Source organism: Brienomyrus brachyistius, chromosome 1 (assembly GCF_023856365.1).
Source record: "Brienomyrus brachyistius isolate T26 chromosome 1, BBRACH_0.4, whole genome shotgun sequence".
Lineage (NCBI taxonomy): Eukaryota > Metazoa > Chordata > Actinopteri > Osteoglossiformes > Mormyridae > Brienomyrus > Brienomyrus brachyistius.
Window position 1 is genome coordinate 2,259,297 of NC_064533.1, and position 26,312 is coordinate 2,285,608.

The 26,312-nt window shown below is 47.8% G+C and overlaps 1 protein-coding gene across 2 annotated transcripts in view; it reads right to left on the reverse strand.

Moving 5' to 3' along the window:
- Positions 1-26,312, reverse strand: part of LOC125750196 (metabotropic glutamate receptor 8-like) — a 122,424-nt gene that overhangs the window by 60,657 nt on the left and 35,455 nt on the right. For both annotated transcript variants that reach the window (XM_049027638.1, XM_049027647.1), the window contains exon 3: positions 17,077-17,293. In XM_049027638.1, the coding sequence (XP_048883595.1) occupies positions 17,077-17,293 (217 nt within the window). The remainder of the gene's footprint in view (positions 1-17,076; positions 17,294-26,312) is intronic.

The following is a 26,312-nucleotide window of genomic DNA, read 5'->3' on the forward strand; positions in this document are numbered from 1 at the left end:
AGCTCATCTTATCAAAATAAGCAAATCCGTCACGCGGAAGAACATTGGCCCTCCGTGTCTCCCAGCCTGGCGTCGAAGCGATCCAGATTGTTCCCCTCCCTCTGCATCCAAACAAGCGCGGGCGCGAGATTGCAGCACCTGTGACACACTCGCATCAATATGTGGCCTAAACATTAAACATAATTAAGACACAGTCTGCACTGGAAAGGTCAGTAAAAATGAAGGCGTTCTGGGCAGCAACAGTTCAGTCGTTCCAGTCCCATTATGATTGCCGGTACCTGGGGGCTCTTTTCTGTCATTAAATCGCTGAATGTCACTAATTTTGATCAGGGATTATTAGGGCCATATGCATAATTTATTAAGATGGTACCATAACTTACTTGGAAAATTTAGTTTTTATATTAAATGTGTCTGCTTTTATTTTCATGCTTTTTAGGCATTTTATCTGCAAAACTAGGGGATAAAATATGAAATACTAGTTAAGGACTTGCTCAGGCACACATAAAACATTATTAGACCTCATCATCCCGAAAATCTATGCACATATGATCGTAATCCAGACTGTTACAATATTGTAGATTTGACGGCTACCTGACAGGGAGATCAGCCCACTGGACTGCAGTAACCTTCTCAGTACCCAGGCGAGACACGTATTAATTATATCCTAGCCAGGTTAGTTATGTGTGCATGCTCTCACTGCTGACGGAGCTTGAAGTATCATGGAGTCCCACTGAAAGCGCATAAGACATGGGTGGGAGTGGCTCTGATTTCGGGGTTCGCAGGGGCTGGGTGGGAGTGGTGCCCATGTGTGGGGGAAGAGCGAGGAGCAAGGAAGTCCATCAGGGAGCAAAATGAGCCATCAGCCGAAGGCGGGACGTGTGTCTCGGTCTCGGCCAGGAGCAAGGGGCGGGCAGGGCAAGGCGACACAAGCAGCTCAGGTCGCCTGACTCTCCGACCAAGATGCCCCCCCTGCCCCCCCTGCAGTGTTATCCTGTGATGAACGGCTGCTTACGCTTCTTACGGTTCCCAAACACATCGCACAGAAACAGCAAACAGGCTGTAATACGCACTGATGCTCACACTCTTAGTAAGGACAACATGCTTGTGTCTTTCATCATTGCTGTTTGTTTACAATCGACTAAAGGAATTTTTAGCTTATTTTCGGAAGCTAACCAAGAAAAATCCTTACTCTCCACAAAACACATTTCCGTAAAATTCCAAGAAACAAAGCAGCAGTTTTTGATGAAAGCCCCAGCCCCAGGTCAGCTCCAGATCAGCCCCAGATCAGCTCCAGATCAGCTCCAGATCAGCCCCAGATCAGCTCCAGATCAGCTCCAGTTCAGCCCCAGATCAGCCCCAGGTCAGCTCCAGATCAGCCCCCTAAGGTCTTATTGACCTGGGAAACCTGCTTGACCATGACCCCCAAAGCCCTGTGATGCTTCTGCCTCTGATAAAATAAAGTCACATCCAGTCCTGGAGAGAGACAAGAGGTCACTTTCTAACGAGACATTAGCATGCGTGGATGGTCATGTTCGCACTGCACTGATGAGGAATATCGGCCAATAAAAAAAAAATCATTCCATTTTTAAAAGGAGCTTACTTTCTGACAAATATGAGGGTATAATAGCCAGTTATGCTCAGCCCAGGCCTGTCTGTGCTCATTCCAGGGTAGAATGTGATGCGGCTGTGTGTGTGTGTGTCCTCCAGTCTTCACGCCGAAAAGCTGCACACTAAAAACTCAGACCACGACAACCTAACAGCACCGAGACTCTCAGGAAGTTTCAGGATTTATACGGAAACTAAAGGGAGAGCTTCAGTGCCAGAATGATTGATCTTGTTATTCATCGTTGTTTACGCTGATGACGAGATGCACCGCTCACTTTAATCTAGAGTACAAAGCACCATACATCCGCATCCAGGCCGGAATCACAACGCGGGGGGGGTCTTGCCCCTTGGCAGTCATGCTGTGGATGCTGTGACTCCTGAGTGTACTGTACGCCAGCCGGGGGGGGGGGGGGGGGGGGTTCTCGCGGTGACCCCCAGGGAAAGACTTTCATCAGCATGATTACATGGACAGGTTCGGCTCCGGGGGTTTATTTAAGCAGACTAAGCCCCTCAATGTCAGCTCCAAGCCCCCCCATACACCTTTTCAATCGGTAAGATCAGTCAAAGTACTTTTTATAACGTGTAAGCAGAATCATAAAAAGAGAAAAACATGCCAGTGTATCAGATTCTTACAAATCATCGATATATTTTCAAAATGGGATATAGGGTTACACTATAGTGCTTATATCAATATACTATTATTTTTTGTAAAAATTAGGGCTTTATTAAAGATTCTTAATAGAAACCAATGAAATGGTTGAAATCAAACCATTCGGGTACCGATGCCATACGGGGAAGCTGACAGAGGGGAAAGACCAGGAATCATTGTCACTTGCTTTGTTTTCTTTTAAAGCATCGTTTAAAAATATCATAATCTGCATTATTTGATTTATTCTGTTGAAGAGTAAAATCTTAAAATGAGGGTCTCTCCGCATTTTCAATGGCTGTCAGGCTTTTATTTTTAGAGCCATTTGCCAAACAGGTTTCCGATTTAGATTTAAATTTTTTTGTCCACTGATAAAATTTTTCAAAAAAATTTAAAGAAAAGCTGTTGCTAGACAAAGTGGAGTGAAAGGGTTTCATGTAAAGGCCTCGCTACACTGCATGCTGCTGTCCTGGGCTGCCTGCTCGAGCCGCCATCAGCAGCCGCTAACGCTGATATAATGCCGCCATCAAAAGTTTGTTTCTCTGTTGGAAGAGAAAAGCCCCACACAACATGGAGCAGATGGCCGCTCTCCTGCCAAACAGGGAGCGTGATCATGGCCAGGACACCGGGGAGAGTGTAACACGCATTCGAGTGTTCGCACAAGAGCCCACAGCTTTTTACAGCACTAACAGGCAGCAGTTGTACTTATGTGTTCAAATGCTAACGTAATGTCACAGGATTCCTGCAGCCTTGCTAATATATATTTTCCGTTTAAAAAGGGTATTTAGGCTTGCGGTCATCGGGAAGCACAGAAGGCAAAGAACTGCAATGGTAGCACTGTCAGCATACTACCCTTGTTAGCAACTGTCACTGGCAAACACCACTCAAAGAAATAGTTCACAAATGAGGCCCTGGGAAGTTCAGCAGCCCTTCCTCCAGACTATGTGCTTCAAGACAGTCAACAGTAACAGGGAACGCACCCGAGCACCTGGGTTATGAGAGGTTATCACAGTTTGGTGTAGGACAGAATATATCATAGGAGTAATTTTTATTGACAGTACATATACAGGAATGTTTCTCAGCTCCTCGAGGACGCCAAGACCGACCACATTTTTGCTCCCGCTCAGTTCCCAGCACACTTGTACCTTGGTATTATGTGTTCTTGAATGGCTGGGAGGTGGGGTGGAGCAAGGATATGAACTGTTTGGGGGGGTCTCATGAACTGGATTGAGAAAGACTGATGTACAGCATTCATTGAAGGCAAGGTGGCCCTTACCTTTAATGTAAAAATGGACGTGATTGTTCCATCTGACCATCTAACCCTTACAATCCAAGCATTCACTTCGTTCCAGTAATCTACTTCTTGACTAGTAGTTAAATCCAGCCCTCTGCACAATGAGGGTTTACAGACTGCGTTTCTCTTCATAACCAAGCATGTGAAAGATATGTGGGGTAATTATCCTCAGCGATCACTCTCTCTTATTACTCTTAACATTAGTAGTAAATCAGATAAGAGCTGGTTCCTGGGTTCAGGAGATACCCGCAGCAGAGGCTGATTGCTGATGGAAGCTGGCGGCCTTCACGCTTATCTCTGCCGGGGGGGGGGCTGCTATGGTCGAACCAGCAAGCTCTGCACTGTGAAAGGATCCCAAGAAGACACTTGATAAGTTCTGGTTGTGTTGGGCACCAAAGATAAGAGAAGAATGTCGCTGAAACGATTTTATCCATCCATCATCAGACTGTTTCTTCTGGTGAGGATCGTTTTGCAATCAAATGCAACAAATATAGGCAGGGAATCCTCCGCCATTCCTACTCCAACTGGAAGACACGATGCTTTATTATTATGAAGCAGGTCAAGCCAGGACCTGAGCAAAATGGCCATGATCTCACACAGTGAAGCTTAGAGCCTGCACTTGTTATCTGAGGGTGATTCCTTTAACTCTGCTGCGCTGTTTTAGCACAGGTGCATGTGGAGAGTCCCTTTCCATGCTCCTCTTATCGAATCCTACCTGTGCCAAATGCCTCGTTCCACATCCCTTTCCATGCTCCTCTTATCGAATCCTACCTGTGCCAAATGCCTCGTTCCACATCCCTTTCCATGCTCCTCTTATCGAATCCTACCTGTGCCAAATGCCTCGTTCTACATCCCTTTCCATGCTCCTCTTATCGAATCCTACCTGTGCCAAATGCCTCGTTCCACATCCCTTTCCATGCTCCTCTTATCGAATCCTACCTGTGCCAAATGCCTCGTTCCACATCCCTTTCCATGCTCCTCTTATCGAATCCTACCTGTGCCAAATGCCTCGTTCCACATCCCTTTCCATGCTCCTCTTATCGAATCCTACCTGTGCCAAATGCCTCGTTCCACATCCCTTTCCATGCTCCTCTTATCAAATCATACCTGTGCCAAATGCCTCGTTCCACATCCCTTTCTATGCTCCTCTTATCGAATCCTACCTGTGCCAAATGCCTCATTCCACATCCCTTTCCATGCACATCACATGCTTTTTTTCCCACGAGGGAGTCTTATCGAATCCTACCTGTGCCAAATGTCTCATTCCACATCCCTTTCCATGCTCCTCACATGCTTTTTTTCCCCCGAGGGAGTCTTATCGAATCCTACCTGTGCCAAATGCCTCGTTCCACATCCCTTTCCATGCTCCTCTTATCGAATCCTACCTGTGCCAAATGCCTCGTTCCACATCCCTTTCCATGCTCCTCTTATCAAATCATACCTGTGCCAAATGCCTCGTTCCACATCCCTTTCTATGCTCCTCTTATCGAATCCTACCTGTGCCAAATGCCTCATTCCACATCCCTTTCCATGCTCCTCACATGCTTTTTCCCCCAAGGGAGTCTTATCGAATCCTACCTGTGCCAAATGCCTCATTCCACATCCTTTTCCATGCTCCTCACATGTTTTTTCCCCAAGGGAGTCTTATCGAATCCTACCTTTGCCAAATGCCTCAGTCCACATCCCTTTCCATGCTCCTCACATGTTTTTTTCCCCAAGGGAGTCTTATCGAATCCTACCTGTGCCAAATGCCTCATTCCACATCCCTTTCCATGCTCCTCACATGTTTTTTCCCCGAGGGAGTCTTATCGAATCCTACCTGTGCCAAATGCCTCATTCCACATTCGGCACAGAGGACAGAAACCTGCTTAAATGTTAGTCGCAGATCAGATTACTGCTAATCCAGGACTAAAGCACACATTCTCGCAAGGCGACTATCCCGGCACAGGATCCTATAGGATTCCTATTACTCAGAACAACCATTAAGAGTGACTGGATCCAGACAGAAACCCATGCAGTGCATGCCTGAGAAGACATCACAGAGATTTGTGTTCAGGGTTATGAAACACATTAAGGGTCACATGCTATAGATTCTAGGTTGGAGAATGCTAACCCAAATCTTAGCTTTAGTGAGGTTTTCTATACATATATACATCTATAGTATAACATCAGCAGTTGCAAGGGTAACCACAGTTTATGCTAAATGAGTGACACACAGTAAATGTCATTGCCTAAATTATCTTTTACAAACTCATCTGACATAAAGTTCATTAGAAATAGCCATTTATGCAGGTCCCTGTTTTACTGGGCAAATTAAGGTAAAGTGCTTTGTTTAATACCAGCACAACACCCACCCAGAGACAGGTCCAAGTGCTTAACCATTACCCCATCTACTGGCATAAAAAAATAATACACAGGATTCGGTTGCAGCATTACTAATATGTCAAAACAGCTCCTTGTGATTCACAGCAGGCAGGACAGAAACGCTTTCAAAATTTGCTCAGAACACGTTTTCAATCGATACCTTTCAGCTGCCATGGAAGGTTTAAACCTACAAATCTTATAACAACATATATTTTCTCTGACACACTGAAAAACCTCCTGTACACTAAACTTTTAAACATTCATGTAGTTCTCTGCATTGGGAATGGATCCATTTTCTGCTAGCTTGTGCAAGCTGATATAATTGTATAATATTCTACGCAGTGTATGGTTTTGTTGTGTTACACTATTCTACACAGCACACAAGCACAGGATGGTAATACCATGGCATTAGCAAATAATCTTAATAAGAGAATGCAAGTCACTCAATAAGCAGCGTGGCAAAGGGGATGACGTTCAGAGGCCCAGACATTGGCGGGGGGGGGGGGCCTCAGGATAAACGGAACAAATGATCGACAAGCACACCCCCACAAATGTTATCATCAACACTCCAAATCCAGACAAACCAAATTTTTCTGAGGGCCCCTGAAAGGATTGCATGCATTCAGCATCCCCCCCCCCCCACTCAGGTCACCCCAGCCCTGTCTTTGTGCTACCCCATCTATGTGGATTAACGCTTGTATACATGTATTCTGCATTCCAGTGGCTATGATACTTAAGCAGCTGGTTTCTAAGCAGCAGACGGACCGGCAGTAGCACTGTGACAGGTGTCAGGTGGCATCGGAGCCGGACAGTGGCTCTGTGTTGTAATGGAGCTAGTTAGCACACTGCTGTCGGATCCAGTCGCTAATTATACCGCGGTATAATGAAAAAGCGCTAAACACACCAGCTCGCGTCCAGAAGGGAACCTGACGGCACATTACAAACTGCCGGATGTCTAAGAAGCCGGGGACCCATTATATTCTCATGAGATGACTCAGAGCACCTTTGCCGTGTATCCATGCTGACATGCGGCTGGCGTCTGGAGGAGCGGCCAGCAGAGACCGATGGCCCACGGCGCCCCTGCCAGTCGACGGCCGTCGGGGAGATAAGTGCCTCACTGTCTGCCACAGCGGATTGAATCGTGACAGCGTGCTGAGTGCACATCGACCTCATTAATTGGCTTTTCATTTAATGTGTGAAAAACTCTGTTCCTGGTGCTCAATTTTGTAACTGTGTTAAAAATGAAGTGTGTGTGTGTGTATTAGCTGGATTAGTGTTTTGTGTTTCCATTCTATAATTATTCACAGTCAATGGCTCGAGCACAGTGAGGCTATCTGTGCTAAATGCCATCACATCTCCTGGGTCACTATGACAGAGGAACAATACCACCGCCACGGGGAAGCCACTTTGCTAAACCGCCGGAAATTAATCAGAAAGGGCTCACAAGTTTTCCTGCCTCACCTCCCTCTAGCATGACTCACCACCATGGATCATTGACCATGGGTCACTGTAGGATTTTGTAGCTTGTGGGGGGGGGGGGGGGGGGGGGGCATAAGACGTACCATAATTCATAAAGAGGGGCCAACCTTTTTATCAGCCAATGATATCCTGTGAATCAGTGACGGACAGGGCAGAAGGCACTCCAGGGGCCAATCAGCTTTCAGCTGGAGCCTGTGCCGCTGTATACACCCCCCTCATCAACCTATTAAATTGACGAGCCAAACCTGTCAAAGTGTTGGGCTGAGACTGCGTGGCTCCATCAGCTCATGCTAACTCCAATGGCTGCATTGGATCATTTCAGGAGCTGCATTCTCCAGACAAAGTACTGATCCAATGTCAAAACCCTCCCACAAAACCACGGTCTTGGTAAAAACTCTCAGAAAACCGTAACTGAATGTTACGGCATCATCTGGGGTCTTATATTGTGTCCCTGAACACCCCCCTGAAAATCGAAAACCTTCGGCCTATGGGCCACCAAGACCAGATGGGACATGAATCACATATCAGATCCCTGTTCTGGGTGTCTGTCCCATCAAGAAAACACCCCAGCAAGTGTCAATAACAAGAAATGCCTTACAAAGATAGAAGATATTACCATCCATCCTTATGGGCACAAGGCAGGGAGCCACCCAGGAAGGGACACCAACGCATGACAGCGAAGGCCGTCCAATGGATATCAAGCATTTTATGCAAGTAGGACTGAAGGCCCTCAGACCAGTTGTGTTTTTCTTTTTGAAGAAACACTTGACAGGGTACAGAAACAGGTATTATGGGCTGTTTGCTGGGCCATTAGCAGAAATCAGGGCCTCTCATGTTACACTTAAGACCTTTTCCAAACAAAACCAAGTGAGTTGCAATAAGACCTCCAACTGTGGTTCAGGGCCTAAGATTTTAGGAGACGCAAAGGTCCAATCGGGACACCCTCCTCTTCCTGCCAGACTGCACGTTGAATATCAATGCGCTCCGCTTCTGTGGGGTTTGCTTGTTCCAAAAGCCCAAGTCAAATTACTGAGCTCTGTAAGCAAGACAGTCTCATGGAGGCTATGCAGTCAGTGTAATGAACCTCAACATCCACTAGCTTCAAAGCAGAGGTGTGTGTAGGGGCGGGGCTACAGGGGCACTAGCCCCAGCAGAAAGTTGATTGGCTCCCAAAGTGCACCCTCCCTTGTTACTCATTGATTTAAAACTTATCACTGGCTAATAGTAAAGTTGCCCCCTCTGTATGAATTATAGCCCCTCCTTACAACATCCTAGAATAGGCCCTGCTTCAAAACCTTCAGATTGTTGATGCCGGACATCAGAATTCAACACAGCTGGCTATTTTGCTTCAGTTTAAATGGGACGAGCAGAGTGAGAGGGCCAGAAAGAGAGAGAGAGAAGAGAAAGGAGGGAAAATTGCCTTAAATTACTTCCCACTTTGCTGACGCTGAAGGCAGGCGAAGAGTGTTGTCACGCGTTTGGTGTGATTGCTGCACCCGGCGAAGCTGTAATTCCCAGAAATTCAGACCTGACTAATCAGCACAGCACGGCTCCTCATTCATCATCCGGCAGGCCTACACTCGGCCGGTATCAGACTCATTAGAGACAGGAAAGGTTCCCTCTGAGCTTCCTCTGGGTCTGTAATAGATTTCCACGCTCGGCTCTCTGGCCTGGCAGGTGTGGAATTCCGTCTGCTTTGTCTCTGTAAACATTGATTCAGTGTGAGCCTCCTCTGGCTAGACCAGGAGCAGCAGAGCAGGACGCATACATATCTCTCTTTCCGTTTGCTGTATTCATGCGTGCTTCAGTCCAAACTACATTCACACACAATAAAATCTTTCACCTCAAACATTCAGAAAGAACAAGTGATTATCCCCTTCTCAGACGTCCCACGTCTCCCGGAGTTCCGGGGGTCTCCCGCAAATTGACAGAAGCTCTGACACCCGTGAATGATGCTCAGTGTCCCAGAAATCTGTCGCTATGCTATTCAGTGGTGGGTAAAATTAGCTGTAAATAACTACTATGGCAACTCTAGCCTGCACTAGGCTCGGCTGGAATCTAATATTTAATTTTGTCCAGGCATTATACCGCGGTACATGGTATTTTGATGGTATTTTAAAAAGGAAGGCTTTTCTGGCATTTCCTGATAAAAATTTTGATAAGGGGGGTGCGGGGTGTTGGTATATTTTTTACCAGAAACACTGTGGTATACTGTACTTCCTAGTGATGGACAAAATGATGCTTCATGAACCATTTGCTGTATTTTTTAACCCCACTAGATGGTGCTCTAAGTTAGATTTGGAACATGCTTTGTGCCCTTTTTTGAACAAATAGCACCACCTAGTGGGGTCAAAACAATACAGCAAATGGTTCATGAGGTGTCATTTTGCCTATCACTAGTAAAACCTAGCACCCCTCTCTCCCATATAACAAAGGTGGGACTCCTGCTCTAATCCTCTGGATGACACGCCAGGTAATTCCAGACCCAAATTCTTACATACTAACCTTTGCCAGAGACAATATGAAACATTTACTTGTTTGTACTATCAGAGATTACATCAACGCTTCCAAACCATCCAAATTCCAAACTGAATATTCCAGCCTTGATCAGCATCACATTGCATATCTTTATTTCGATCTTAAAAAACAGAACAATTCAACTATTATATGGACACTAGAAGAAATGAATACGCATCCTGAAAGACACAGTCATAATGCCTTCATCTTTAGCCAGTGTATTAATGAATATTTAGGTCATGAATGCATTACTTCTCTCTGGCGACGTTATTTGTTGAGAATCTACTGCATTGTGAAAATGTGATGTAGAGGAATTCATTAGATTACTGCACTTAAATCCCAAAGCTGTCTTTCTCCAGGAGGAAAATCATCTAGGCCTGACAAAATTAGCACTTAGCACGAATCACAGGATGAATATTATAAATATGAAAAATAGTAAAACATTTTAAAATGCGCCTCGTGCCCATTGATTCCGGGTTAGGCTCCGGACCCCCCGCGACCCAGTAGGATAAGCGGTTTGGAAAATGGATGGTTGGATTTTAAAATGGCGGGGGATTTCAGGGTTATGGTGTTTTTGGCCATCCATCGTTATCTCGTGATGAACATGCGGGTCCTGTAAGTGGCGAAGAGCAAAGCCACGGTCTTCCTCTGCTGCGGCCCTCCTGTTTGTTTGTATCTAAGGATTCATTTTCATCTCTTCCCCTTTAACGTTACAGAACACTCCGGAACAAACCGGCAGCTCCTTCACTGGCGGATCTGCCCAATAAAAAGCACAATAAAAAAAGACTATGAGTTTCCAGAACTCATTATATAAGTTTTTTTTTTTTTTTGCTTGTTATTGCGAGATAATACAAGTGTTGGTGTTGTAATTTATTTCTGCAGTGACACATCTGACCGCTTTTTAAAGACGCGTCCCGGGGATCTGAAAGTCACTGAAGCAGGACTGAAGGATCCTACACTGGAGGCTGACACATCCGGGGGTCACACGGGGCAGGTTACACCGCAGTGTTTCCTAAGAATGACAGTGACACTGCACACTGCTCTCTGCCCAGCCATACAGTGCTGTGCTGTCATGCCTCCCTAGAATTTCCTTTCTGTCTACACTCAAACACAACATCTAGCACACTGCGAACCGCAAACTGGAAGTTGGCAAGCATCAGGGAACCATCGCTCTACAAGGCGCCAAGGCCAATGTCATCCTCAAAATGGTTACCAGTGAATCCAGAGCACACTCCAGCGGTCATCCAGAGGTAATGCCAGCAGCAGGAGCATCACCATCTAGAGCCTGTCCTGGGGGTGCAGGACTCAGGATATCGTATCTGGGGTGTAACCCATTTGGAAACCTGAGCATGTGGAGAAGACCCAAGGGAACTCTAGGCGAGTGTGCAGGATCCAGCCCATGCAGAATTTGTACTAAGCTGGATTGGACAGCTATGGACGTATGAGGCAGAAGTGCTCTGCCAGGCATTAAATACGTCCAGCATGAGAGTTCCTTTGTTGGACAGGTGACTTTGCAACATGTATAGATAAGAACTGGTGAATCTGTGCTTGGTTGACAAAGTTTGAGACTCCAGTGGCTGGGATGGTTGCGTCACGCAAGATAAGATAAGATATAAGCTGGTTGCAGATCGAAAGAGTGAAGAGAACCATGTCCAAAGAACGAAAGCTCTGCCTGCATGTGGGTCAGCCACGGTGCTTTAGAGTAAGACGTGATGAAACGGGTGATTCTGCGAATATGATCATCACTATATCACGCTGGCTCTTAGCTGTCAGCTCACCGCTGATTCTCCTCTTTCTCGTACTGCAGTTTCCATGGTGCACGTCTGATTAAAATATCTCAGAAGGCTTCCTCTGGAAAGCAGAAACAATCCTGACAAAGCATCTGTTTCTGTTGATCTTCAGTTTGGCCTGGTTTTATTCTTCAAACGCATGGATCCTCTGCATCTAGTGTCAGCATTTAGCCTCATGCTTCTTGATCTGGTTGGTGATTGACTGTCAGCTTGTTAGCAGGAGAAGAGTCCTCTTCATCAATGAAACAAAGCGAATTGGAGAGAAACAGCAGTAGGACAAGTAGGTGAGTCAAGTCAATGAGGAGTTTAGGGAGGAAAGTACCTAGAGATTTCTCTCCATTCCAGTCATTATTCTGGTTTAAATGCAGAAATATATTAAGCCAGTGTTTCTCAACCCCAGACAGTGCAAATTTTTGCTCCCTCCCAGCATATATGTATTAGATATTCAGTGTTTGTGACTGGCTGGGAGCCTGGAGGGAGCAAAAACATGGACTGTCTGGGGGTTTCTGAGGACCGAATTGAGAAACACCGTGTTGAGTATAGGACCGAGTGTCCGAGGCAGACCCACGTCTCCATAAGCCGAGAGAAACTAAAAATGAAGAAGCGTTTCCATTTGTTAATCTGTCGGACATTCGGAGATAATATCTGAAGAAGACAGCAGACAGCACTGTTAAAAGTAACGGCCTCCACTGGATCCGCATCACGACCAGCAGGATGCACATGGTGCCTTTGTGTTTAGTTTGGATGCAAAAAACATTGCCGACGTGTGGCTTCATGTTTATTAGTGAATTACTCACTATGATTTACTGTCTCGCTTTCAGTCACATCCTGCTTTTCAGGAATATTCTTAATAATGTCTGCTAATAATCTTGATATTATTAAAGGAAATTAAATATTCATTGCAGCAAATTAAATATACAATACAGCGAGGGCAGGCTTAGCAGTCAAGAGCATTTTTCCCCAACTGAAGAAAAATAATCTTTCCACATAGCGCGTATCATTTAATCTGCTTTTACATTTCAGAACTCACCCTCAGTTGAACATTTCAGAAGGAGAAAATGATGAAAATTGCCACAGATTTACCCAATTTGTCCAATTTAAACTGATAACCTGCTGGCGAGAACATGACCCAGGGTCAAGCAGAAGGGCAGCCACAAATTCCACATGTGGAACCAGCCCTGCAGTGTATGATTGCACTTATCTTCTTCGTTACTGATCAGAAAAACAGGAGCTTCCAGACTTCTGCTCTCTCTGGTGGTTTAGCTAACATCCATCCATCCATTTTCCAAGCCGCTTATCCTACTGGGTCGTGGGGGGTCCGGAGCCTATCCCGGAAGCAATGGGCACGAGGCAGGGAACAACCCAGGATGGGGGGCCAGCCCATCGCAGGGCACACTCACGCATCATTCACTCTCACACGCACACCTACAGGCATTTTAGCAAGTCCAATTAGCCTCAGCATGTTTTTGGACTGTGAGGGGAAACCGGAGTACCCGGAGGAAACCCCACGATGACATAGGGAGAACATGCAAACTCCACACACATGTGACCCAGGCGGAGACTCAAACTCAGGTCCCAGAGGTGTGAGGCAACATTGCTAACTGCACCACCATGCCGCCCCCGGTTTAGCTAACATGACACCTGAAAACACTCAGAATGTCCATCCTAGAGCCCAAAGATGCCTTAAGTGCAATTCTCTGCCCCCGAAGCCCAGATCACGGCAGCTCTTACTTGTTAAATCCTCACATTAGGACAGACGTCTTATCTTGCCGGACTGCAAACCACTACAGGAGGAGAAGAGCAGCCAGGTCGACTCTGAGCTCCACGGCGTGGACGGTGGAGGTTGGTGAGAGCTCAATCCAGGCAGACCTGGGCTCTCTCACTCTGCTATTAGGGAGATCGATTCTGCCATGTGTTTGGGAGCTAACTGGCCCTTTCCCAGCGGGGTGAGTGGTCTGAAGTCACGACTCCTGCCAGGTCCTCAGGCACCGAAACCGCCACACACAACATGCAGTCAAATTCTTTTTTTCAGACGTCAAAAATATTTCCGGGAACAAAAATGCTAAATCATTTCAATATATTTTGAAATTAATTTGGCACGTCGAAATTGCAGGTTAGAAAAGTTGGTGTCGTGCTCGGGGCTAAATTATACCTTTCGTTATTAAAATGTCAGTCTTTCCATATTATAGGCAAAGCCTTTAAAACAGGAGACAGGTTCCCATGTGCAACAGCCTGAATGAGGCAACGACAACCATCACCTTCATGGTAGGGAGACAAACTCTTGAACAATCATTTAGGCTGCAGGAGACTTCAGGAACAGGTTGAGAATATACTGAAGGACCAGTATCTGCATTACTTGTTATGAGTATCCTTGGCTAATTTCTTAAAGTTTATATTGTGCAGCAAGTTATTCTGCTGCTCATGATTTTTGGCCTTGTTATCACTGCTACAGACGTCTACGAACATCACACACCTCATCTGCCTTCTGGGTGGAAGGAGCTCCACCATTTGCGAGTTCTCATGTTCTCCAGACACACGACTGTCGAAGAGGAACCAATCTGTGGTGGGGCATGGTGGTCTTCACAGACTTCAGACTAAGAAGCAGCACTAGTGCAGTGGAGTATTTGCCTTGTCTAGTCTTAAATGTGTATGTATCTGTTGTCTGTATGGGGGCCACTGACCACAGGAGACAAACTCCACCACCAAACCTGATCCTGATTCTACTTCTCTTTCATTGACCTGCAGGGTTTAATTTTTGCTTAAACCATTTATGATGCTGCCTCGTTCAGTTCTGCGAGTTCCTGCTCATACTCTTGCACATTTCTAATCAGAAGTCTACAGCTTTAACTGTCTCTAAGAGCAGCACAGCAGAAAGCAGACGGTGTCCCGTCAGTCAGTCACACATACACAGATATCAGACTGTATCTTTTTTTCTCCTTGAAGTGAAGCTGACAGGAACGAGATGTGAACCGGGAGAAACTATGGATCATCCAAGCAGAAATCCTTTTTTAATAAGCCGGAGCTGGTTTCGGCTCTGCTTTGAGAGCAACCCCTTTGCAGTTAATGCCATCGCAATGCAATTTAATCCAGGAATCGCAGAAAGTGTGAGCTGTAAATAAACCTGCTGTATGAAGAGTGCAACCGTGTCAGACTGACATACCTGCTGTCTCTTCTCGTCAGTGTTGTCTGCCTGTTAATCGAGGAAAAGTAGTAGGACATTATTTTCTCAATAAAATAGTTTTTTTGTGTTATTTTGGGCATTTATTTAGTGTGCTGCCTGGGACAGGTCCCAGGTCCCAGCCCCCACTCAGGGGGAGCGAGTGGGAGATAGATGGATGGGGGCGTCCATGTCCCAGGACGGGCCAAAGGGCCAAACTCATCCGACAGGCACGTTTGTTCAGCTCACCTCGGTTTCCTTATTCCCAGTCAACAAACATGGCTGAGTATCGCTTCCTCTCGGTCCAGGTAAACAAGCACCTGCCCTTCCACACGGCCATATCCCTCTTTCCCTTTTCTCCTTTTTCTCATTCCTTCTCCCACTGAGCTCCCCATTCCCATCAGCTGCTGTTCTCCATTTCGCCCGGGGCACGTCTCACGATGCAAACGAGAATAGGAGAGAGTGCCACTGTCCTCACAGAGGATACGCCAAAGTAGCTATTGTTCCTTTTTTGCTTTGTCACTCGTTCTGTCCAGTCTGTTCAGTAGTTAATCGGATCATGGTACCATCCCATGGCTCTGTCCTGCCATCCTAAGACTGCTGTAAGCCGTCAACTGTCTCAGGGGGGATTTTGAAAGGGAGGAATCTCTCCAGTCTGTTTCCGTGCCAACGAGCAGCGGATGCCGGTTAGGGATAACGACAGGCCAGGTAGCCATGAGCCTCCCCTTCTAGTGCAACATTTCGTGGCTCCTCCTCCCGGCCAGCACATCTGGATGGGCGGGGGAGCGTCACGCCCCCTGCCTCTCACGCTCGACCCCAAGTCCCCAAAGTCACCTCAAAGTTTTACACGGTGAGGTTGATGACAGGGAGTTGAACAGATCGCGCCGACACTTCTGAACATTCGTGCCGCAGCTTATGAATATTAATTCTGCAATTACAGCCTGATTAATTGAGCCGCACCACAGCCGCGGATGATGGTGTGGGAGAGGTGGGGGGATTGATGACTGCACACGCAAAGCAGAGAAACTTGGGTCACGGGCCTCTGTTATGAAATTTGTCATTATCTCGTCATCAGATCCATGGGCTCGTCCTGTGCGTGACAGTACCCCCCCCCCCGCCCACACCCCCATAGGCAACCCCCCCAACCAGTAAGCTGCACTTAATTGGTAACCCTCCAACGTAATTGAAAGCAGCCCCTCCTCGTTTGAATCTCATATCAATAAATAATTTTGAGGCGGCAGTTGAGAGAAACTCTCATTAATAATTGCTGAGTGAATTTCATGAAACGAATGAAGTGCTGATATTAAGGGGGGGTGCCATATATGCCCCCAGAGCAGGGCAGGAATGTGGGCCAATGACTAGGTTTGGATCTACCTCCCCCCCCCCATATAACGGCCATCCAACAGAAAGTGTTGCATCTGTTTACAAGCCACATTTACAAGAACTAATACATGTAACATTCAGCCCCGCCAAACTGACCAAACAACATTTGACCATGTTTAAACAAAAGACACTGGGCAAGAAGTCGGGTTTAAATCTAACTACATCTACAGTAGTTTTTGTACACTGTGTATCAGCATCATGTATGGCTTTTCTCTTGGGCTTATATATGCATTGTGTGTTGGGGCTTTCTGCAGAGTCTCTCCATGGAGACCAGGTTAATTTGCATTTAGCTGTCCCACCTGTTCTTTGTTTTCGATGGCGAATACACTCTCTCATTTGTTTTGTTTCACCCCCCATAATCTGAACGCTAATTTGACTCATAACCGCAGCACCATTGATTTGGCAAACACCAGGCAAACGGCAAGAAAATTCCAGGCAAATGGCAGGAAAACACCGGGAAAACAGCAGGAAAACACCAGGCAAACACCAGACAAACGGCAAGAAAAAACCAGGGAAAGAACAGGTAAATGCCAGGAAAACACCAGGCAAACACCAGACAAACGGCAGGAAAACACCAGGGAAACAACAGGCAAATGCCAGGAAAACACCAGGCAAACCCCAGACAAACGGCAGGAAAACACCAGGGAAACAACAGGCAAATGCCAGGAAAACACCAGGCAAACCCCAGACAAACGGCAGGAAAACACCAGACAAACAACAGGCAAATGCCAGGAAAACACCAGGCAAACACCAGACAAACGGCAGGAAAACACCAGGGAAACACTAGGCAAACGCCAGGCAAACAGCAGGAAAACGCCATGGGGTGGGGAGGATCACCTACCGGACTCCCGGGAGATCTGCACAAAGGCCTCCACCCCGCTCTCGCCGTAGTTGCCCTCCGACGCCAGGGTGGAGACGTAGGTCCAGCCCATTGCCATGACGATGTCCAACATGGCCTGTGCCTGGTAGGAGTCGGGCGGCACCACGCGCGAGAAGAAGTCGTAGCGGGTGTTGTCACTCAGCTCCGGGGCGGTGGATGCGTAGCTGATCTGAGGTATCTGTGAGGACAGCAAGACATTGTCAATGGTGAGAGAAGCACAGGTCACAGATCAGCTTTAAGTAACAGGTAGTCCAAAAGAACAACTTAGAGGATTTTTACACAGCTGAAGAATAGAGGAACTGAATAAAAATGAGCATGGTTTCCTTTGAAGGGAACAGCAAAGTATCTACGGAGCGTCCCTCTGGTTGCTGGCATCGTAGCACCTGCGTCAGCTGGCCGATTTCACTTGTACTGCATAACACAGTGCACTGGCAAGACAGGGTGCCTAAGGAGGGCAAACTGGCAGTTCACACTAAGGAGGCTGGTATATCGTAAGTGGGTGTGCTGACGGAAAGGTGGGCGAGCGAGCAAGTGGCTGGCCAGGATAATGATCCGCTGCAGTGACTGATTGACGGATTGATCCCTCCACATGGAAAGGCCAGGACATCCTCTGGGGCACCCCCTGCCATCTCACTGGCCTTCTGGAGGAGACTGGGGGCATATAAATGGCACTCACGGCTGGGCAGGGCCACCCACTGCCTGCTGACTCACAGACAGCCATAAACTGCACATTTGTAAATACAAACTGTCCTGACGGTTCCACACAACAGTCACGTAAATATTTTTTATTATTATTATTTTTTTTTTACAGTTGCCTCTCTGTTGTACCATGGTAAGAAAATATGCTCTGCTTTGAAAGGAGCACAAAATGTCCTCATAAAGATGTCAGATTTGTCGGGCCTTGAGGAAGACAAAATGAGGGCAGGCGGTCTGGGAGACTGTCAGCTGTGACATTTAAATTGCATGTCATTTTCTCCAATCGGATAAGCTATATTAAGTTTTATTTGACTCTTATCGATTTTAATATATGTTGCGTTACATCTGGAAAAAGACCAATGAACTCCACCCTTTCAGCAGGCCAATCTAGTTAACTACAGATAGTAATGTTAAAGAAATCATTAACACCACTGTGAACAGGTTTAACTAAACTGGAAAACTACAGGCACCCCTAAAGCTACCCAGTCACACTACAGGAATGCACACATGGTAAGATCAAGCATTTAACCCACCAGTAAGCCAGTGATGGACACTACTCAACGTGACGAATACTACTCAAAGTGTTGAACATTATGCAAAGTAATTGAATGCAGAATGGAATATTCAAAGTGCTGGACCCGACTCAATGTACTGGACACTACTCAAAGACGTAGGCACTACTCAATGTGAAGGAAACTACAGCAGGTGATGGACACTACTCAAAGTGATTGATACTACTCAAAGTGATTGATACTACTCAAAGGGATGCCCACTGCTCTTTACAGACACTACTCAGAGAACGACCATGCCACTGATCTGAATATCTTTGCCTTTGATGTGGCTGCATTTTAGCCAATGCATGCGAATTGAGCATCTGTGTGACTAACCCTCAATGGAGGACAGCCTCAGTGGAAAGAACCTTCCCCACACAGTGTGAATATTGCTCAGCGTTGCTAGCTAGTATACAGGATAAGCCAGGCATTCATAGCATCCGCCGTTCAATTCCCTCCCAGAGTGCAGACACTGTTGAGTTAACGTGAATGATGAGAAAATCGATATTTGCATGATTGGTTAGAGACATAAAGAAGCACATCTCATTACTACATGTTTAACGCAGGTGAAACGATCCCATTTTTAATACCACTACCCCCGGTATCTGAGAAGCTAACCTCGCAAACCGCATCATCCTTTTGGCTAGACCCTTAAATTCACTGCACCCGTGGGTGTCGTCTTAAACACATATCGATCAAAAAGTCGGGCCTTTAGGCCAAGAAATACGATGATAACATAAGGAGCAGCCATGCGCGTTCAGCGGCTGGCTTTTGGGGAGTAAGAACAAATGACATTAGCGATAAATTACGCTGCGGGGGTGACTGATTCACAGTGTCCTTGGAAGGAGACCTGGGACCCACAAAGGCACAGATTTTACGGTCATTGTTAAGTGTAGCCAGGGGTCGGCATCCTGCCATCCCATAATGCCCCCAGAACAGCGCTGGCATGGAGATACATGCTCAAGCGGGCACCTCGTTTTGGGTATAATGTGGCACAGCCTGTTTTATGAAGTGTACAGTGCGATCCTGCGCTGGCCCCCCTGTGCGAGAGACTGAGCCAGCGGCGTGATAGATAGTGCACACCAGCGGTAATTAAGCAGGCGGCGGACCTGTGCTCCGGAACACGGGGCAGGGGAGGGGCCGACATGCGGGGGGACAGCGGGCCCGGACGGAGACGGATGGAGCGCCAAGCTAAGTGCCGCTAATTTGTGGCACGCTGTGCCGGCTGGACAGACGCAGTGACACTTATTAAGGGAGCCCATAGCCATGATATACAGCTGCTGTGATACCATTCATATTCCACAGCACACAAGCTTTCTCTGCCTTTCTCTCCCTGCACATCCCTCATCCCTCCCTCATCCCTCCCTCATCCCTCCGGGTCTGTCTATCCTCCACTCTCTCCACCACTCCTTCCTTCTGCCGCTTTCAATGCAGCCAGTGATTACTGCGGGTAAGTGCACTGCATGTGACAAAGAGATGAAGGCTGATGTTTGAAAGCACATTACGCGGCAGGTCATTTTATAGGTCATTTTTCATGATGCTCCAAAAATTCAGATCTCAGTCAATTAATAGATATAAATAACAATGAAAATAAATCTGTTAAAACTAAAAATAATCCTTGCCCTGCGATGGGCTGGCGCTCCATCCTGGGTTATTCCTTGCCTTGCACCCATAGCATCTGGGGATAGGCCCCAGCAGCCCTGCGTAGGACTAGTGAGTATAGAGATGGATGGATGGAACTAATTCCTCATTATTTGTCAGATTACTCCGTCTTCTAGCAGGATAAAACAGCAACAAACAATTAGCCAATCAGCCTTCTGGACACATGTAGCGACGGTCCAACAGGGGACACAAAAGGGAACAGAGTCTTCTGTGGACACCAGTCGTGGGACCACAGCAACCCCAAACTGCTCACTACACAGGACAAGATCCTGTTGTCTCCAACCCTGAATTCATCTGTAGGAACCCCAGGAAAATTCTGGAAACAGTCCCGCTTTGACATCCAAACCCTTGCTCTATTTCCAGTAAAGGCAAGCAATGCTGTGGGAAATGCTGTCTTTAGTGGAGATCATGTCATAATCAACCGCGGGTGAAAACCTCCACAGCTAAGCACTTTCATCAGACATAGATAATAGCCTGGCAGAGCAAGGCTGAGAAATCCAGCATCATGCTTCTGGAAGGATCTCTGAAACAAAAGTTACAGAAAAATTAAAAATGTATGTGAAATTTTTACATAACATTACATGACCTATAAGATTGGTAACAGTGCTAACGTTGCAATACACCCTATCATAACATCAAAAGCTGTAATTTTGTACAATTAGTTGGGTCTTTGAACATCTAGGCTAATAGGAAATCGCAGTTCAATTCAGACGCCGGTTTCAATAAACCCGTCCAGCTCGTCGAAAGTAGACTGCAACCACAACCATTAATTACGAGCCACAAATATCTGGCAGTCAGAACTGTCACCAGATTTGATTTCTCTTCAAGCAGTGTTGTGTGCTGGGAGAGCGGCCAGTCCGGAGAGGAGATCTATCAGGATCTATCAGGATCTATCAGATGCACGTTAGAGGCTGGTGTTACGGGGCCACATGCGAGACGTTGACCCATTCCACTTGTCCCTCATGTTAGCCTTGTCGCTAGCATCCCTCCTGCAATTCCTATCGAGAGGCTATATTAAAATCGTTTTTTTTTTGTGGGCCCCTGCTCAGTCAGCCCTGGGCCTAGGAGCCCTCCAGCTCAGCCCACCCCCCCGCCAACCCAATGTGCTCTGAACCAATCGCAGGGCCTCCAATCTTCCACGCCCTGAGGTCACAGAGGGGGGGTTGACTCCCCGGAATGCTAATGCTAACGTCACACGAGATCCAAAACCAGTGTGTTGAGGTGGAGGCGCTCGCTGAGGGAGTCAAACGAAATCCCTCCCGGCCTCCGTCCTGCAGTCCAAGCTGTTCTGATTAATAAACTAATAAAGGTCCGAAAGAGGCGCCGCCGACAGAAGCAGATGCTGTAACACTGAAAATGGAGGCACTTTATAACCATTAGCGTAATCAGGAGATTTACAGCACGCTGTTTATGAGCGCAGCACCAAACCTAATATTGGCTGCCGGCTATTTCCTTATTTTTCCCCTTATTGATCACATACCCCACCGGGGTCATATATGTCCCTGAAGGACAAACGCACTCTCCAGAGGGAGAGACATTCCAGCATGTTCCCAAGCCGCCACTAGGAGGCGCCGTGCCAAACTGCAGTGGCTAACAGCCCCCGTCACGTCACAGACCCTCCGGCAACTCAGGCAGAACCATATTTTTCCTTCCCAAGTCAAATTGTTCGATGTTTTTTTTTTTTCTCTTGAGGGGAAAATGAAATGAATCAGAGGTATCAGGAGAATAATACACCCACCGCCAGCTCCGCCTGCAGATGCGAGGCTAAGGGCTCCAGGGTGGCGAGTTTCCCCACGACTCCAGCCGGACACCAGCAGCACAGAATGTCAAAGCGGCTGCTCCTGCCTGTATGCCAGGAGGATAGACCGTGTGGTTTCCAAGCAGACTCAGCTAAGTACTGCACCCCATTCATAAAAATGTGAAATTTCCAAAATGAATGCTTCATTTAAAAGTCTATATTATAAAGGATGCTTCACGCAGGGGTGATGGAGTAGGATTGTTCCTAGGCTACGAAACACTCGACCCTCCCACTAAGACAAGATATCATGCGACAGCTAGAAAGCATTTTCAAGAGGTGATGCGACACTCCGGGGCGCTGCTAGTGACTTTGGGCCCCATCAAAGCACATCAAATGGGCCCCCCATCCCAGACCAATCCAGTTATGTTCCAAATTCTCTAGGGCCCCCGGCCCCCCAGGGCCCCTTGGAATCATCTCGACTTTCCCTTTTCCAGTCCAAGTGACACGATTGCGGGGATTCAGATGGTGGAATTTCAGGGGTAATTATCTCCAGGTTACCAGCTGTGCTCTCATGGCGCAGAGGAGAGTCATTCATAAGCGCGCTGGCAGAACTATAAAGGGAAGTGCCCCCCCCCCCGCGTCCCGAAGGGCTGTCTTGCCAGCAGGTGTCATCCTAGACTCGGGCTGGGGGGAGGGAGGCGGACTGCCCAAAGACCCCCGACCGACTGGCTCGGAAGGTCACATGTCTCCAGGAAATCAAGGCCTGGATGGTGGGGTGCTCCAGTGCTCCGAGTGTGATGTCATGCTGCTAAGAAGGGTGGATCAGGGGAGGGGGAATTCCCCCCCGGCGACAAGAGCAGGAGCCGAAAGCTGTGCTGTCCTGAAGGGGATAAACACATTAGTGCGCCCCCCGGTGGTGGGATAAACCCGGGCCATGATGAAGGTGCAGCTACAATGAAGAGAGCAGAGTGTGACACCGCAGTGCCGGCCATAACACAGAGGAGGATGCACTGCGGTGTGGGGCTCCTCACTCCCCGGCCTGAAAGTGACAGGTCATTATTCACACGGTCCCATGCAGAGTGGTGGGGGGGAGGTGGGGGTTGTCCCGGAACTGGCGCCTGCTGCAGTAATTAGCGAGCAGCCGGCTTTGGTTAATCAGGGACCACCCCCTTGCCGTCACACGGCCCCTCCCTTGCAGTGGGAGTGCACTGGGCCAGCTTACACCATATAACGGGGAGACTCAGGAATCCCCACACAAAAGCAGCTTTTCCCCAGTCAGAGTCGTGATGCTCCAGAAGCACATGACTGTGAATGCCGCTCTGCATTTGCATTGGTCCTCCTTTTATACGGGGTCAGACTGCACACACACCCAGGTACATCAAAGTTTCCGAGCCCTCAGTGTCAGCGCTGCCAGTCGGCGGCGGCTGCAGACAGTCCGCATTCTTACTCGCTCCCAGCGCCCAGCACACATGGACCAGGAATGCTATGCTCTCCGTGGAACTGGATGGAGTGGGGGGGCGAATTCACCCCGCCGCACACATGCAAGTCACATTTTGGAAGGACAGACGAAAGGATCATTTTAAAAATAATTTAAAAAAGATTTCATCATTTAAAATAAGACTAACACTGTTTAGGGTACAGTCTTATAACTAAACATAGTTAATGAAATAACTGATCCACAGGATGAATGGTTTGTCTGATGCAGGACTGCTGCGCCTCAGTAACATAATAAACGATAAAGAACGTACTCTTAACTATTTCACGTTTTGGGAAAGACGGGGTTGGGGGGGGGTGTCAGATATGCCAGTATTGGGGGCTGTCCCCCCTATTTCTGACACCCCTGGATATTCCTGATTGGCTGGGAGCTGGAAGAGAGTGAAAAGGTGGACTGTCTGGGCCCCCCTGAGGATTGGATTGGGAAACACTATTGTAAATCATTTACATTTTGTTAATTTAGCAGACGCTTTTCTCCAAAGAGACATACAAATGTGGAAAGCTTGGGGTGAAAGAGGCGGGAGAGGGTTGGGGTTAAAGACCCTGCGGTGATATGATGGGATGCGAACCAACGACCTTCTGGATGTGGCTACAGAGCCCTAACTGCGATACTGAGATACTCAGCACCCATATCCATCAGCATCTTTTGTGTTCTCATATATGGATCTGCCGCGGGCATCTAACTCACAGGACCGCTGGGGGTGGAGCCATGGTGACACAGCAGCCCTCTGTGTGCTCACAGCTGCCGGGTCCCCAGTCAGGGGGCTGTATCCTCACACAACGCGGCCTTGTCACCCTGCACTCTGGGCAGGGCCCCCATCTCTATACCACACAGCTACCCCTCTCTCCTAATTTCTCTCACATATCTGCTCTCCCTCCACTTTGCTTTCCTCCTAGACGCCACGTCCCTCATTGTCCCTTTTCCTCCAGTGCCGCCTCCTGCTACATACAGCCCATCTTGGCATCGCAGCACCAATCAGTGCCCCCCCAACCCCCATCACCCCCTCCAGCCTCAGTCCACTCCCTCCATCAGCCTCCAAATCCCATCCATTCAAAGGGGTTTTATTACTCAGCCGACAATCTCTTTAGAGCCTGCCCCTTAAGCAACACATTATTCCTCTGTCCGAGGCCCTGCCCTGCCGTCTCCCCAGGACTTGGCAAATGGACCATCTCTCTCTGTCACGTGCTGAGCGGGGCCAAGCCACTCCCCAGGGTTTAAGCACGCCGATCCCATCAGCGAAGGACAGAGTGCCAGACAGGGTTCCGCAGAATGAAGGCCGATGACCCGAACTCATTTATTCACAGAGGCGGCCCGTTTATCCAGCTAACAGGTACTTATTCAGCCTGCTATCACGCAGGACTTTTTCCGGTGAAGAACTCTGTTTCAAGGTACAATGACAGAACCCATCTGAGATTTGATCCAGCAACACAGGTTTGAGTCCTCTGTGACTGGCTGACGTGTTAGTGCTCTAAGGTCACGCAGCTACGCATTAATGACGCTCCCCCACCCCTATGCGCTTCTAGGAGTGGGGCACAGACCATAATTCATAGAGGGGCCAACCTTAGCATTAGCCAATGATGTGTTTTGAATTGATGAGTGACAGGGGAGGGAGCCAATCAGCTTTCAGCCAAGAGTAGCGCCCCAGTGGTCCTGCCCCTGAATACACCCGAATGCCGCCCAGATCAGCTAATCGACTGCCTGCGTTGTCGCCGGCATTCGGTTAAGTACGTGAGCCGACGAGAAAGCAGTGCATTTATCACGGAGGCCCGTGGGGCTGAGGTCTGGGTAACACACGGAGAGCCACACTTGTACAGGCTCACTCCATCTTCCTGACAGCGCACAGCAGCAGAGCTGGCACAGACAGACGCCTCCGTGACGCGCTGGCTCTCCCCTTTAATTCTAAAGATATGAAAGAAGACCCTTGGGATTGAGACTCGAAAATAATGACCCAAGTCTGGCAAGGAAATCTCCAAACAAGCTGGCATCATTTGCACGGGCCCTGCGGAGGCCTTGGAGCCCGTCACCGCAAAACAGGGGCCAAAGCAATCACTCCGGGCATGTGACGTGTCTAATGCGATGTCTCCCGGGGGCCTGCTTTTTCCGATGGCATAAAATGCGTTTAAAGTGCACTTTGTAGAGGAGGGGAACTAGAAGCCACAGGTCAGAAGCAATCAAAATGCCAGAAAAGCATCGCTTATGCACTGTTCTGCTTGGGGCCACAGACGCCATCACTGAGACACTGCAAAAGGGAATTTAAATCTAAACTTTGTGACGTGCAGTCACACAGCACCCACACTGAAGTTTGACTCTCCGGGAGTTATTTATAGCAGATGCGTGACCTGCTCCGGAATGTGTCACCTCTGCCTTATTCCCTTATCCTACGCGTTAGTCCATGGCAGGGATATCGGGAAGCTTCTGTGATACTCGACTGAGAGCTTCTCACCATGCATCCTGCTTTCCTATTCAGTATCTGTGTCACTTACAAGAATCCCGCCATTTTGTCTGACTCTCCAGTCCTCATGTAGCTCAATGTTACCACTAAACAACTCGCAAAACCCCCCAGCAGCAGCAACCTGACAGAACTGTTCCAGAATAACGTTTCCCACATTACAGGTAATCCACTAAGGCTCACTCGACATCGGGCATGCTGCACGCAAAGCCTTTTTTCGATGTTTGGCTCGTTAAAACCCAGCGTGAAGCATGCGTTATGAAAGCCGCTCTCCATGCTTGCCGACGCTCGTCGGCGGCCTCTAGGATAACGATGCAGAGATACAATTAACATAAGCTGTCTTGCGGCTGCTCTGGGACTTGACTGCTTAGCTACAATTGTCAAAGTTAATTACACTCAGACATGGACAGGAGGCCTGCGATCCTGATCAGGCAGGATATAAACTTTGTATCTCCTCGGAGTCCGGGGGTAATATGTTTGTAAGAGAAACAAACACTTCTATAAAGTGATGCCAGCAGAAAGATTAGCTTTGAGGTGTGATCTGAATAATTCTATAATTACACGCAAAGTCCCCCGGAGAATAACAAATTCATATTTCATGAAGGA